Consider the following 13,424-nt stretch of genomic DNA (forward strand, 5'->3'; position numbering starts at 1 on the left):
ATGGTCAAGGCCAAAACCAACAGACACCCTGCGGCATAGCACACGAATTATTCTGGAGAGCTTCACCTTTCTGCTGCACTGACCCCAGCAGAGTTCAGTGCCACTTTCCTCCGAACAAAAGATGAAGTGTCCACAATCCTGAAATTTTCATAAAGGGAAGCAGTATTGGCACAGATTAGCAGAAGCCTCTGCTTTTCCCCACCATCTGAACTAAACTAAGAAGTATGGTTAGCAGCACAAGCAGGCCGCTTACCAATCTGGCCGCCATTTATCAGTAGAGAAACACAGAACTTCAACAGGTCTCAGCAAAAGCAAAAGTAATGATTTTGTACATGCTACCCAGCTAGGCAGGATCTACCCTACTAGTCAGCACAAGAAGATTCTATTCTCAAATTGGGATTTAAAAAAAAAAAAACAATATATCTGGCTGGCTGTTGGTAGAACATACAACTCTTGTTCTCAGGGTTGTGAGTTCAAGCCCCACACTGGCACAGAGCTTACTTTAAAAAACAAACAAACAAAACCACACTATATCTCATTTTCTACATCATTCCCATTTTACAGTTCAAAACCATGACCAGCTGTAGTTAAGCAACTTGTCCAAACTATCATTACACACTCCTATACCACAACCCTCCTTTGATATCAGAGTACTTATCAGTATCCCACGATATCCAGTGTATTCCCTTAGAACCACCTGTGTGTCTTACTAAGCTCTAACCTATTTGCAAAGCAGAAGCTATCCTAGTCACACTCAATAAATACTTGTTAAACAAGAGGGAATTCCTTGACCCTCAGCACTAGTATTTCTTCTCATTAATTCTACAAACATGTATTACAGATTAAACACCTACTGTGTGGCAGGCCCACTTCTAGGTACTTGCGTACATGTTGAAGATAAACATCAAGAGTCTCACAAACGTATACAGAGGAGACAGACTTGAACTTTGAGAAGAAACACAGAATGCTCAGGGAGCTGGGGACGGTGGGAGCTGGGGATGGTGGGTGGGTGGTCGAATCTAGTCTTCGTGTCCAGTATAGATCACTAGACCAAGTGACTGCTCGGCTGAGAAATGATGGAGGGAGACGTGCAGCAGGAGAGAGGAAAACAAGACATCAGTTAAGGGTAACTGTGTGGGAGACCCAGCTGAAAGACTCCGGTCGGCCAGCCTTTAATGTTCCAGAACCCAGATAACAAGTGTAGATGGGAGCTTCTTCAATATGAGTGATTCTGAATTTGATGAACAGAAAATAGCCAACTTTAAAATGAGAAATAATCATCCTTCCAGTTCATTATTATGCTCTCGGAAGTGAAAAAATTAATCTAGTGCCGTGGTTCGAAAGCTTGACTTCACATTAGAATCTTCTAAGCAGGGCGCCTGGGTGGCTCAGTGGTTTAAAGCCTCTGCCTTCGGCTCAGGTCATGATCTCAGGGTCCTGGGATCGAGCCCCGCATCGGGCTCTCTGCTCAGCGGGGAGCCTGCTTCTTCCTCTCTCTCTGCCTGCCTCTCTGCCTACTTGTGGTCTCTGTCTGTCAAATAAATTAAAAAAAAAAAAAAAAAATCTTCTAAGCATTGGGGTGCCTGGGTGGCTCAGCGGATTAAACCACTGCCTTTGGCTCAGGTCATGATCTTAGGGTCCTGGGATCGAGTTCCGCATCAGGCTCTCTGCTCAGCAGGGAGCCTGCTTCCCCTTCTCTTTCTGCCTACTTGTGATCTCTCTCTCTGTCAAATAAATAAATAAAATCTTAAAAAAAAAAAAAAGAATCTTCTAAGCATTAACAAACAAACAAATAAAAAACACCCATGGTTTGACCCCCAGCCAATGAGTCAAAATCTTAGAAGGTAGGGCCCACATATTGGTATCTTTTAGAAGCTCCTTAGGTCATCCTAAAGTACGGCCAAAATGGCTAACAGCAGCAACTGAAAAGGAAAAGAACACCAGCTGTCCTCTGGTCTCATCCTGAAATGACCCCTCAGCTTCCCACTGGCTGACTTCCTGTCAATCAAACCTTAGTCTAAACATTATGCCTCTGAAAGGTGCCCCCGGACCAACTCTGAAGGAGCCACACCTCCTAAGTATTTACCACATCACACAGGGCTTATTCCTGTCTGATTATCTGTCTTCTTTATTAGCTGTGGTAGGTCCTGGAGTCTAGGGATCTGGCCTGTGTTGCTCACTGCTGCACTACCAGTAGGAGTGCAGTCAGTATTATGTGAATGAAGGAAAAAAACGACAGGTGGGCACAGGGGTATCTCTTATGCAAATGGAATTTTAAAAAATAATACCCTAAAGCTATAATTCTGACAAATTTCAGTTGGTATGATTAAGCCAAACGGACTGAACAGTATGGAGAGCACTTTTTAATTCTTACGTAACAACTAGCTATGAGCCAGACTTCTATTTCCAAGCAGAGTTCAACCTAGGAGGGAGACTAAAGAACACAGGGCATTTGGTCTGGACTGGAGTCAACGAGGTGGAATAAAAAGTCTTCATATGGAGAAAGGAGTAATGAAAATATGGTCAACATTTCTATGAATAACAACAACAAAAAAGAAACAGGTTAATATACAGAGCAATTAAGATTTTAGCTTAGGCATAAGGAAAAACTAAGGGAAAAAGCCTGTAACACTAACGTGACCATTACAGATGGGAAGAAAAAGTGAAATTTCTCCAAGTTCCTAAGATTGGGATAAAAATACTTCTGTTCAGAAGGGGTCATGCATAAGTACACAAATATACAGGGTGAACGAATATATAGGGTGGCTAGACTTTTCTTCTGAGTGTTATTATTGTACTACAATACCTAGAGCATTTGAGTTTCCTATCCTGAATTTGTTTAGATCTGGTACCACAAAAATGAGCTCAGAGGAGAAAACACTAGTAAAAACAGTACCAAGTAAGTATTTTTGAGAAAAGAGAAATATAGTCATGCTTTTCTTTCCACAGAGTATAAATGTTTAGACCTATCAACTAAATTAATAATTCAGGCATAAAGGAACTATTTGAAGGATTAAATTCACAAGTTACGTACAATGTACACTTAAATATGGGATTAAATGCCAGCAAGACACCTTGACCAGAAGACTTGGGCCGTGTCAGCATAAAACCAGCAAGACAGTGTATATTACTCTTCTTTCAGAGCCAACTTTGCTTCTAGGACCCACAGTTCTAACAGTGGAAGCGTCCCTTCCCCAGACATTCAGCACCTGACCTCAAAGCTCTAGAACCAGTTTTGTTCATTCCCACATTTAGTTAATCAACAAGTTTTGCGGATTATTCATTTGCACAGGGGGAAAAAAAAGAGAGAGGGGAAATTTATGGATTAAAAAGATTTACAAAACGTAGCAATCAAATGTACAGACCCTGTGTGGGTTGTAAGTCAAACAAACTGTAAAAAAATATTATGAGACAATCAGAAAATATAAGCACTGACTGGAGATAGAGGAGGATATTTAGAAATACTGTTAATGCTTTTGAGGTGTGATGCTAAGACTATATTATGTTTTCCAAATGCTCTTATCTTTTGGAAATACCCGTTAAAAGATGTACAGAAAAAATGGTATTCTGGGTTTGTTCCAAAATAATTCAAAAGATGATGGAGGTAGGAACAGGGCTGAAAGGACAGATGAGACACAAGGACGACCGCAAACCACTGCAGCTGGGTCATGGGTACAAAGGGGTTTGATTACACTTTTCAATCTGGTTTATGCTTTTAAAATACCCATAACTTTTTAAAAAAATGGTAATTTATACATATGAATATGTTCTTTGAGTTCCACATGCCATGCTCTTGGCTCTGAAACCTTCAATGACTCCCAATGGCATAAATACCTCAGAATAGCTTTCAAGTCCTTCGGAGTCCTTCAGTCCCCCCCCCCTTTTTTTTTTAAGATTTTATTTATTTATTTGATAGAGATCACAAGTAGGCAGAGAGGCAGGCAGAGAGAGAGAGGAGGAAGCAGGCTCCCGCTGAGCAGAGAGCCCGATGCGGGGCTCGATCCCAGGACCCTGAGATCATGACCCGAGCCGAAGGCAGAGGCTTTAACCCACTGAGCCACCCAGGCGCCCCAGTCTCCCCCTTTTTTATATGACTATGTCACAGGCAAGGTCACCGGCAAATCCTTACTTGTCTGCTCCTTCTCTTTGACCTGTGCTTCCCCATCTGCCTACTGGACATCAGGCCACTTACCCAAACCATTATCCTGATCTGTTCTCATATAGAATACTCCCAATCCTCACAAGATAACAAGTTTTAAGAAGAAGATTCATGTTTACATCTTTTTGCCTCTTCAGAACTGAAAGCAGCATTCTAAGTTGAGCAAAAGGTGTTCTGTTCCTGTTTTTAAGGTGGGCAGGGTGTGGGGAACCTGCTCCTTACACTGCTCTGTAGTTTTTACATACAGTAGGCTGCTAATCCTTAGAGAACATCAAAGAGTTTAATTAAAGACAGTCATAAAAGGTAAAACTTTTTTAAAAGGGAAATTCTGACATAACAGTTAAATCTCACAATAATACAATAAATTACAAAGTCAGAGCAGTAAAGGCTGTGGTTCTCACTATAGAAAGCTTCATTTCTGAGGCAGCAAAGTGATTTCCTTAATTAACCCATTCATCATGCCTTCAAAGCCCAAGTCCTATATGCCCCGAGACAAAAATCATATTAAGGATTCATTTTTCTTTGATAAAAATCTTACAAATATTCGCATTATTATTACTATTTTTATTATTGAAAATACCTCACTGCTTACATTGAGCTCCCGTTTTTCTGGACTGTGACTGGGTCTAAAGGAAACAAACCTAAATTGGAAGGGAGGGAGGAAAATTGGAGGGTGGGGGAAGACTTAGAATGCACCCAGACAAGGAAGACTCCTAGTGGGTGTACTGTGCTACCCCATGTAAGCAGGGCCCTACTGAATATTCTAGAAGAGCCTGGATCTCTGTATATTTGGTTTGTTTCCACACATCAACCTGCAGTAAACAAATATTAAGTGTCTATGTGGCCAGCGCTGTTTCAGGCAATGAACAAGCCAGATTCCCTGAAAAGTTTAAAACACATTTAAAAATAATTCATTATATACATTGTAAATATATAAGCGAGTTAATACGATGAGAAACCATGAAAGCACTCATGTCAATGAACTGGATCTCAAGCAGACACACATAAAAATCAGCTTTACCTTATATTTCATCTTGGGACATGAATGAATGTAGAAACCCATATAATAATAGCTGAGTTGAGATGTTTTCTGATGAAGTTGCCTAGTAAAACCAATTTCTCTGCCAAAAGAAGAATAAAGATGAAGGTACGGTTAAATCTAGGTCCAATACTCAAAGTATATGTAATTTGATGTCAAATATCTGATAAAATCCTAAAAACCAATTGCTAAGCTATTAAGGAACTTCAAGAGTTGAAACAGAAAAACTTTAGAAAATACTTTAAGATAGCTTTTACTAAAAAGACATAAACAACTCTAAATTATTTGAGCAAATGCATCTAAGTTCACATTTTATACTTTATTGAGCATATTAGTTGATCTGAAATTCAAACAGCATAAAAATAGATCTATTTAATATGTTACGCATTATCCCCTTGAGTTCGCAAAAGGCTGTGTTTATCAAGTGAAAAACAGTGCAGCAAGTTTTATAAAACTGAAAAACCAACACGTTTCAGGAAGAATAACTATTATGACCATTAACATGCAAACACGTGCAACCGCATATGATGTATAACTCCTTCCTACATCTAGATGCTACTCTAATATTTATTCTCCCTAAAACTAAAGAGTGGAAAAAACTATGCTATCTCACCACTTTTTCTCTTTTTGTTGGCATAGGCAAGGATTAACTGAACAAAGACACTGTCAGCAATGCCCATGCTTGAAGTGGTTTTAATTTGCATCCAGATAAATCTGGGCACAGAACTTCATCTCACTTGCCCACATGAATGACTACTTGTATTTGAGAGTTTTAAGGGAACTTTAGTACATTTCTAAAGTAGGAGAAAAGTTGCTTGTTTCGTTTTTATGTTTCTTGAAGGCTTTCTTTTTCTTTCTTTCCTTCTTTCTTTCCAATGAATGCTTGAGATTCAAGGAGAAATTTTTTAAGTGAATAGTCTGTGCATTTTGCAAGTTCAAATTTAAATCACTGAAGGCCTGTGATCCTACAAATTCATCTGGAAAATAACAGTATTTCTAAATCCAAGCAGACTGAACATTATTAGCCTGTAACAGAATAACTCCCACTATTCCTAGAACGAATCCACTTTCAAGGTTCAAAGGGAGGAAGAAAGCACTGATAGGACCAATGCGGGACCACCCATGGCTGACCACCGCACTCCTTCCCTTGGTCTTGCATTGCCCCTCTGCTCCTCAGTTATCCAGCCCAAACCTAGAACCATCCTTAACTGTTCTTCTCCTCTCACTCTCATGTCCAATCCATCAACAGGTCCAGCTGGCCCCATCTCCAAAAGACACTCTGAATCTGACCACTTCTCACTACCTCCATCTCAGCTATTCTGGTCTAAGCCGGCATAATGATTCCTCTGGATGACTGTAACAGCTTCCTGACTGGCTTTCCAGTTTCCACTCTTGCCCCTCTATAAATCCCACGGAGTGGTCTAAGTCATTTTTTACAGTATGAATCAGATCAGGTAACCTCCCCAAACCCTTGGCCTTCGAAGTGGGATGGTATCACACGTAGATAAAATCGAACCTCCCTACCATGACCTATCAAGCGCAGCTCCCTCAGCCCCTCCTCACCAGTGCCTCCTGCATCTCTGCCCTCCCTGCTCAGCTCCTGTCTATTTCCTACCCCCATCCGAGCCTGACCACCTCAGATGCTGTACTACCCATACTTATACCCTTAGATTTTTATTCACACACTTGAATGCTTTATTTTTTCTTGGCTCCTCAAATGTCACCTGTCCAGAGAGGTCTTTCCTGACCACCCTATACAAGGACCTCATGCCTACCACCGTGATTTTATTTTTGTCACAGTATAATGGAGTATTTAATGGAGTATTATGTTGGCTTCTAATTTACTGTCTGCTTTGACACAGCTGGAAACCCTTACTCATTTCTATGAAATGTGTCCAGGATACATAGGTTCTTATCAAATAAACATCTGTTAAACAAATTAATTCATTTCTAAAATTTATCTTGCTAACAAAACATAAATAAATGCCACACTCATGATCCCTTATTCAAACATTTTTTTTAAACCTACAGACTAGGTTATATAAAAATCTGTATTAATTATATATTAAAATATAAAAACCATATTCACTGTACAATTGCTTAAGAAATTAAAGAAATGGAGGGAAACTAGCTAAACAGATTTCACTAAATACACTATAATCAATAGCAGAACTAGCAATTTATAGCCTATTCTCCCCATTCTTGCTTGGAAATATCAATCTCCTGGTTGCCTTTCCTCTTCTAGAAAACTCAGCAACTCATATCCTCAAGACACTAAAAGGAAATGACAAGACTATAATGCAGAGGCAATAGCTTTCAGGCTCCCAGGCTCCTCTGCTGCTACCTCAAAGCTCTTCAGCTCTAGAATTTCAAGAGACATACCAAAGCAATAAACAAAACTTTTTTTTTTTTAAGATTTTTATTTATTTATTTGACAGAGAGAAATCACAAGTAGGCAGAGAGGCAGGCAGAGAGAGAGGAGGAAGCAGGCTCCCTGCTGAGCAGAAAGCCCGATGCGGGGCTCGAACCCAGGACCAGGGATCATGACCTGAGCCGAAGGCAGCGGCCCAACCCACTGAGCCACCCAGGTGCCCCAATAAACAAAACTCTTATTAATTTTGCTGGGAATTGTATATTTACTATCTCGAATGCAGTAGGATTTCAATATCCCTTGGTTTACTGAGATATGAAATGATATGTCATATACAGGTTGGGATTCACTATGTGGTTATATAAATATTCTCGATATTTACCTGAGAAGTCTAAACAAATCCAAGGATACACACTGTAAAGTGACAGATATAAAAACAAAACAAGAAGGAAAATGGCAATACTTTCAAAGTGTTCGCTGATTTTTGTTCAAAGAAAAAAGTAGTTTTTCTGAAATAAATATACACTTCTAAAGTTACAAAATGTAAATGCTTCAAAGTATCAGTTCCAATATCACTGATGTCATAAGTGTCATGAATATTCTTAATTAGTGTATACACAAATGCAATTAAATACATAAGAAAAAGAAAAATTATTACAGAGTTCAGTTATAAACACTGTATAATTGTGAATCTGCTCTAACTTGGCATTAGGAGACATGTCAGGTTGAAAATACCTAGGTGGGGAATTTTTCTTTATATTACAGACCACTGAAACACACAAAAGCAATCATGGGCCAGATTTTTTACAAAAATCAAATGGAGAGTAAAGAAAAATACCAACTCTTCCACTTTTATAATTCAGAAAAAAGCACATACACAGCAAATAAATAATCTCAAAATACATCTTCCCAAGATGTGAGAATGTGACCACTGCACAGAGACTGAGAAACGAGAAAACAATGACACCATGAGAAAGAAAGAGTCTCAAGGTCCCAGACAAGCAACAGAAAAATAATTTTCAATCCTCCTTCCCTTCTCTACCACATATATATGCAGACAAGAAGGAATAAAAATAGAACAAGTATTTTTCAAAGAATAAGGCCCTAATCTTTTTACCATGAGAATAATGCAAAGTATCTATGCTATGCTGTGTACATTTGCAGCCGTGGACATAAAAGAGAAATAATCTTTTGGTGAGAGCCACAGAATTAAGTGCACAGGTAGGGCCTTCTAGTCCTGTTCTATATACTTTCTATCATTATATATCTTTCCAAAAGACTCACATTACTTACATGAGATTCATTTAACCTTTAATTATGAAAAAAATATATACAACAATGACAAAAATATGTAAATACTATAATATTTAAGGAACATTAAGTTGTTCTTGATAGAGGAGCTTAAATAAAGGCACAAACAAAAAAGCACCCCACAAGTACAGTGACTTGTCCTACCCTAGATGAGATGATAACTTAAAAATCTAGGGAATTAGCATCAGACATTGGCCTCAGTTCTAAAAGCGGTATTCTAAACACCAATATATAACAGATTACTATAGCAACAAATATGCACTGTCATATAGGATTTCTGCCGTTACATGATGAACTCTAATCAAATGAGGAATTATCTGAAGCTCCACATGACCCATTACCGCTGTCAAAAGTAATCTTACCGTAGTGCGGAGTAGACACCCAAAGACAGGAATGAATAATCAGGATCATAGTACAAATAGACAGAAGATACACAGTATGGAAGGATGTCAATCACTCCCACAGCAATGATTCTTCCATCAAGCCAGTACTGCTGGTGAAAGGAGCCATAACCACAATCTGGTCCATGAGGGGGGTTCTCAGCCTGTTGAGAAAGCAGATATACATATGAACATTTTGTTTTTATCTTTATATTAAAAATCTTAATAATTACCTAATATGCTTTTATTTTCCTTCGTGACTACTAAAATTTCCCATGTTGCCATCATCCTCTGCAGTCACACCCTATAAAACTTTTTACTTGTATAAACACTGACTGAACAAAAGCATGAGAAAAAGAAATAAGCTTAAGATTTTTTTTAACTTGTTTAAAAAATATAACAGTAGGAAATATAAATTTTACAGGATAAATAAGTATTAAACTATATTTTTCTGTTCCACATAAAAGTTGGGAAAGAAATGGTGTACAAGTGAAGATGGAGAATATAAAAGGAGAGGGATGGGTGAGAACAGAGCTGCCCCCATACTGCCAGCCAGGCCTGATCTGTGACGAGCCCACACTGATAAGGCACAGGATCCCATTATTTTTTCTAGGTAAGAGTTCCTGCATAAATACAAAAGGGCTATAAGACTTTCTCTTTCTGGCCTAAAGAAAATAAAGTTATTTCCTTACCATTATCTTAATGTAACTATAATCCCAGTGACATTTTTCATTTTAAAATTCAATAAGATTTTTTAAAAGATGTATTTATTTACTTCTAGAGAGAGAGAGAGAAAGAGCAGGTGGGGGAGTAGGAGAGGAGCAGAGGGAGAGGGAGAGAATCTCAAGGCAACTCCCTGCTGACCATGGAGCCTGATGGGGGAGCTCAATCTCACAACCCTGAGACACTGTGACCCGAGCCAAACCAAGAGTACGATGCTCAACCTGACTGACTCACCCAGGTGCCCCTAAAATTCAATCTGATTTTAAATATAACTGTTCCTAAATGAAAATCATAAAACAAAAATTATGACACATCATAAAAAAATGCTTTGCTAGAGACTAAATAGGCATGTTAGAGATTAACAATTTAAGTGAACAAATACAACAGAATATGTATATCATTTTCATACAGCTAAAATCACAGATAGTACGTATGGACAAAAGCAGATGAGAATGAAGAAAAATGAAATAAGTTGGCCTACTAATATTAAAACCAGAAGAAAAAAAAAACACTACAAGATAGGAAATCTACTGATCAGTATCTCTCAAAACACAGGTATAAAAAACTCTCACCAAAGTATCAGTAAATCAAATCCAAAAATGTATAAAAAGAATTATATATGTAAGTGACAAAGTGGGATTTATTCCAGGTACAGAAGGCTGGTTCAACATTAGAAAAGTAATTTTTTTAAAAAGGCAATTAATGTGTTCTATCATGAAAAGAGGCTAAAGGAAAAATCCTATGATATATAAATTGACGCAGAAAACACCTCTGACAAAATCTAACATCCATTCATGACTAGAAACAAACTAGGAAGGGAAAGGAATTTCATCAACTTGGTAAAGAACATATACACCAAATCTACAGCTGACATTATACTTAATGGTGAGAAAATGGATGCTTTCCCAATAAAATCAGGAACAAGGCTATGATACCTCTCTTATCACTCCTATTCAACATCATAATGGAAACCCTAGCTAGTGTAATAAAAAGGAAATAAAAGGTATAAAAATTGGGAAAGAAAAAAAATAAAACTGTCTTTATTCACAAATGACATGATTTACTATGTAGAAAATCCAAAGAATCAATAGTAAAAAATGGAAATAATAAGCAATTATAGCAAGGTCACAGGATACCGAGTCAACAATCTAAAGAAATTTGCTTTGCTATTTACTAGCTATATTACACTTATACTTATGTTTATACTTACTATTTACTATTTACTAGCTATAACTAGAATTTGAACTTAACCCAATACCATTTATAAAACCAAAAAAATTACATGGCTAAGTACAAATCCAACAAAATATGTGTAGACTATATATGCAGAAAATTCTGACAGAAGGAATCAAAGAAGAGGTTAGCTAAATTGAAAAATATTATATGCGCCTAGATTGGAAGACTCATTCTTCCCAAGCTGGTTCACAGATTTAATATGATCCCAATCCAAATCTCGCACACTATTTTGTGGATATCAACAAATTTATCTAAAATTTATATAGTAAGGCAGAAGACCTAGAATAGCCAACATAATACAGAAGAACCAAGTTGAAGGTCTGATACTACCTGATATCAAGACTTAAAATAAAGTTGGGGCGCCAGAGTGGCACAGTTGGTTAACAGTCCAACTTTTGGTGTCTGCTCAGGTCATGATCTCAGGGTCATGAGACAGAGCCCTGTCCAGGCTGGGCTCTGCACTCAGTGCAGAGTCTGTTTGAGATTCTCTCTCCTTTTTCTTCTCCCTGCCCCTCCTTCTTGTATACTGTTTCTCTCTCTAAAATAAATAAATCTTAAAAAAAAAGACTCACCAGTAAAGCAATGAAGCTACAATAGTCAAGACAGGGTGATCCTGGTGGAAAAAAACAGGTAAGTAGAACGGTGTAACAGAACAGAGAGCACAGAAAGAGACCCACATAGGTATGGGTGACTGACCTCTGACAAAGAAGCAAAGACAGTTCAACAGAGAAAGGACAGTCTTTACAACAAATGATGCTGTAACAACTGATACCCAAATGCAAAAAAATCTAAATCTAGACACAAATCTTTTATCTTTCAAAAATATTAGCTCAAAATGCACCATAAGACTGAATGTAAAATGCAAAACTATAAAACTTCTAGATGATAACACAGGAGAAAATCTAGGTGACCTTGGGTTTTGCAATGAGTTTTCAGAGATGATGCCGGAAGCACAATCCATGAAAGATATAACTGGCAAGATGGCCTTCATTAAAATTAAAAACTGCTTTGGAAAACACACTATTAGAAGAATAAAAAGTGAAGCTACTGACTGGAGAAAGCTGCGACACATGTATTGGATAAAGGACTGGTATTCAAGAAAAGAAAGACTAAAATTCAACAGTAAAAAAACCAACAGCCCAGGGGCGCCTGGGTGGCTCAGTGGGTTAAAGCCTCTGCCTTCAGCTCAGGTCATGATCCCAGAGTCCTGGGATCGAGCCCCGCGTGGGGCTCTCTGCTTAGCAGGGAGCCTGCTTCTTCCTCTCTCTCTCTCTTTCTCTGCCTGCCTCTCTGCCAACTCGTGATCTCTGTCTGTCAAATAAATAAATAAAATCTTAAAAAAAAAAACCCTTTAAAAAAAAACCAACAGCCCGATTAAAAACTGAACAAAGTACCTGAGCAAACACCTCTCCAAAGGAGAGGTACAGGTGGCAAATAAGCATTTGAAAAGACGCTCGACATCATTTGTTAGGGAATGGAAAAGAAAAACAATGAGATAGTATGACCCAACTATTGGACTGGCTGAAATCCAAAAACCTGAGTATTAAATACTGGCCAGGATGCGGGACAAAAGGAACCCTCTTTCCCTAATAATGGAATGTAAAATGGTACGGACACTTTGCGGAGGATGGTTTGGGAGTTTCTGACTAAACTAGATATGGTGTTACTATATAAAACAATAACCACATTCATAGGTATCTATGCAGTTTGTCTGAAAACTCAGATCACACAAAAACCCACAAGCCTGCATGCAAATGTTCGTAAGAATTTTATTCATAATTACCCAAGCTGGAAGCAAGTAAGATATCCTTCAGTAGGTGATAGACAAATCACGGTACAAGGAATACTATTCATCGATCAAAAGAAATGAACTATCAAGTCACAAACACACAAAATGAAGAAACCTTAAGTACATACTGCTAAGTGAAAGATGACAGTCTGCAAATGCTACCCACATACATTCCAAATATATCCTGGAAAAGGCAAAACTACAGAGACAGCAAAGCGATCGGTGGTGGCCATGAGTACGCGGGGTGAGTAGCTGAAGCACAGGGACTCACAGGGTGACACTATTCTCTCTGATTCTGTCCTGGTAGACATGTGACATGCTCGTAGCAAAACTCAGAACTGTATGACACAAAGAGTGAGCCTTGATGGATGCAAACCAAAAGAAAATCATTTAGGAGGTGAGAGGATCCCAGGAAG

General features: G+C 38.3%; 1 protein-coding gene across 12 annotated transcripts in view; it reads right to left on the reverse strand.

The window, feature by feature from the left end:
* ATE1 (arginyltransferase 1) overlaps positions 1–13,424 on the reverse strand; it is a 166,017-nt gene that overhangs the window by 78,710 nt on the left and 73,883 nt on the right. For all 12 annotated transcript variants that reach the window (XM_047702978.1, XM_047702977.1, XM_047702982.1 and 9 more), the window contains 2 exons: positions 9,243–9,424; positions 5,181–5,280 (listed from right to left, as the gene is read on the reverse strand). In XM_047702978.1, coding sequence (XP_047558934.1) covers positions 5,181–5,280; positions 9,243–9,424 — 282 coding nt within the window. The remainder of the gene's footprint in view (positions 1–5,180; positions 5,281–9,242; positions 9,425–13,424) is intronic.

This window comes from Lutra lutra, chromosome 14 (genome assembly GCF_902655055.1).
Source record: "Lutra lutra chromosome 14, mLutLut1.2, whole genome shotgun sequence".
NCBI classification, from domain to species: Eukaryota; Metazoa; Chordata; class Mammalia; order Carnivora; family Mustelidae; genus Lutra; species Lutra lutra.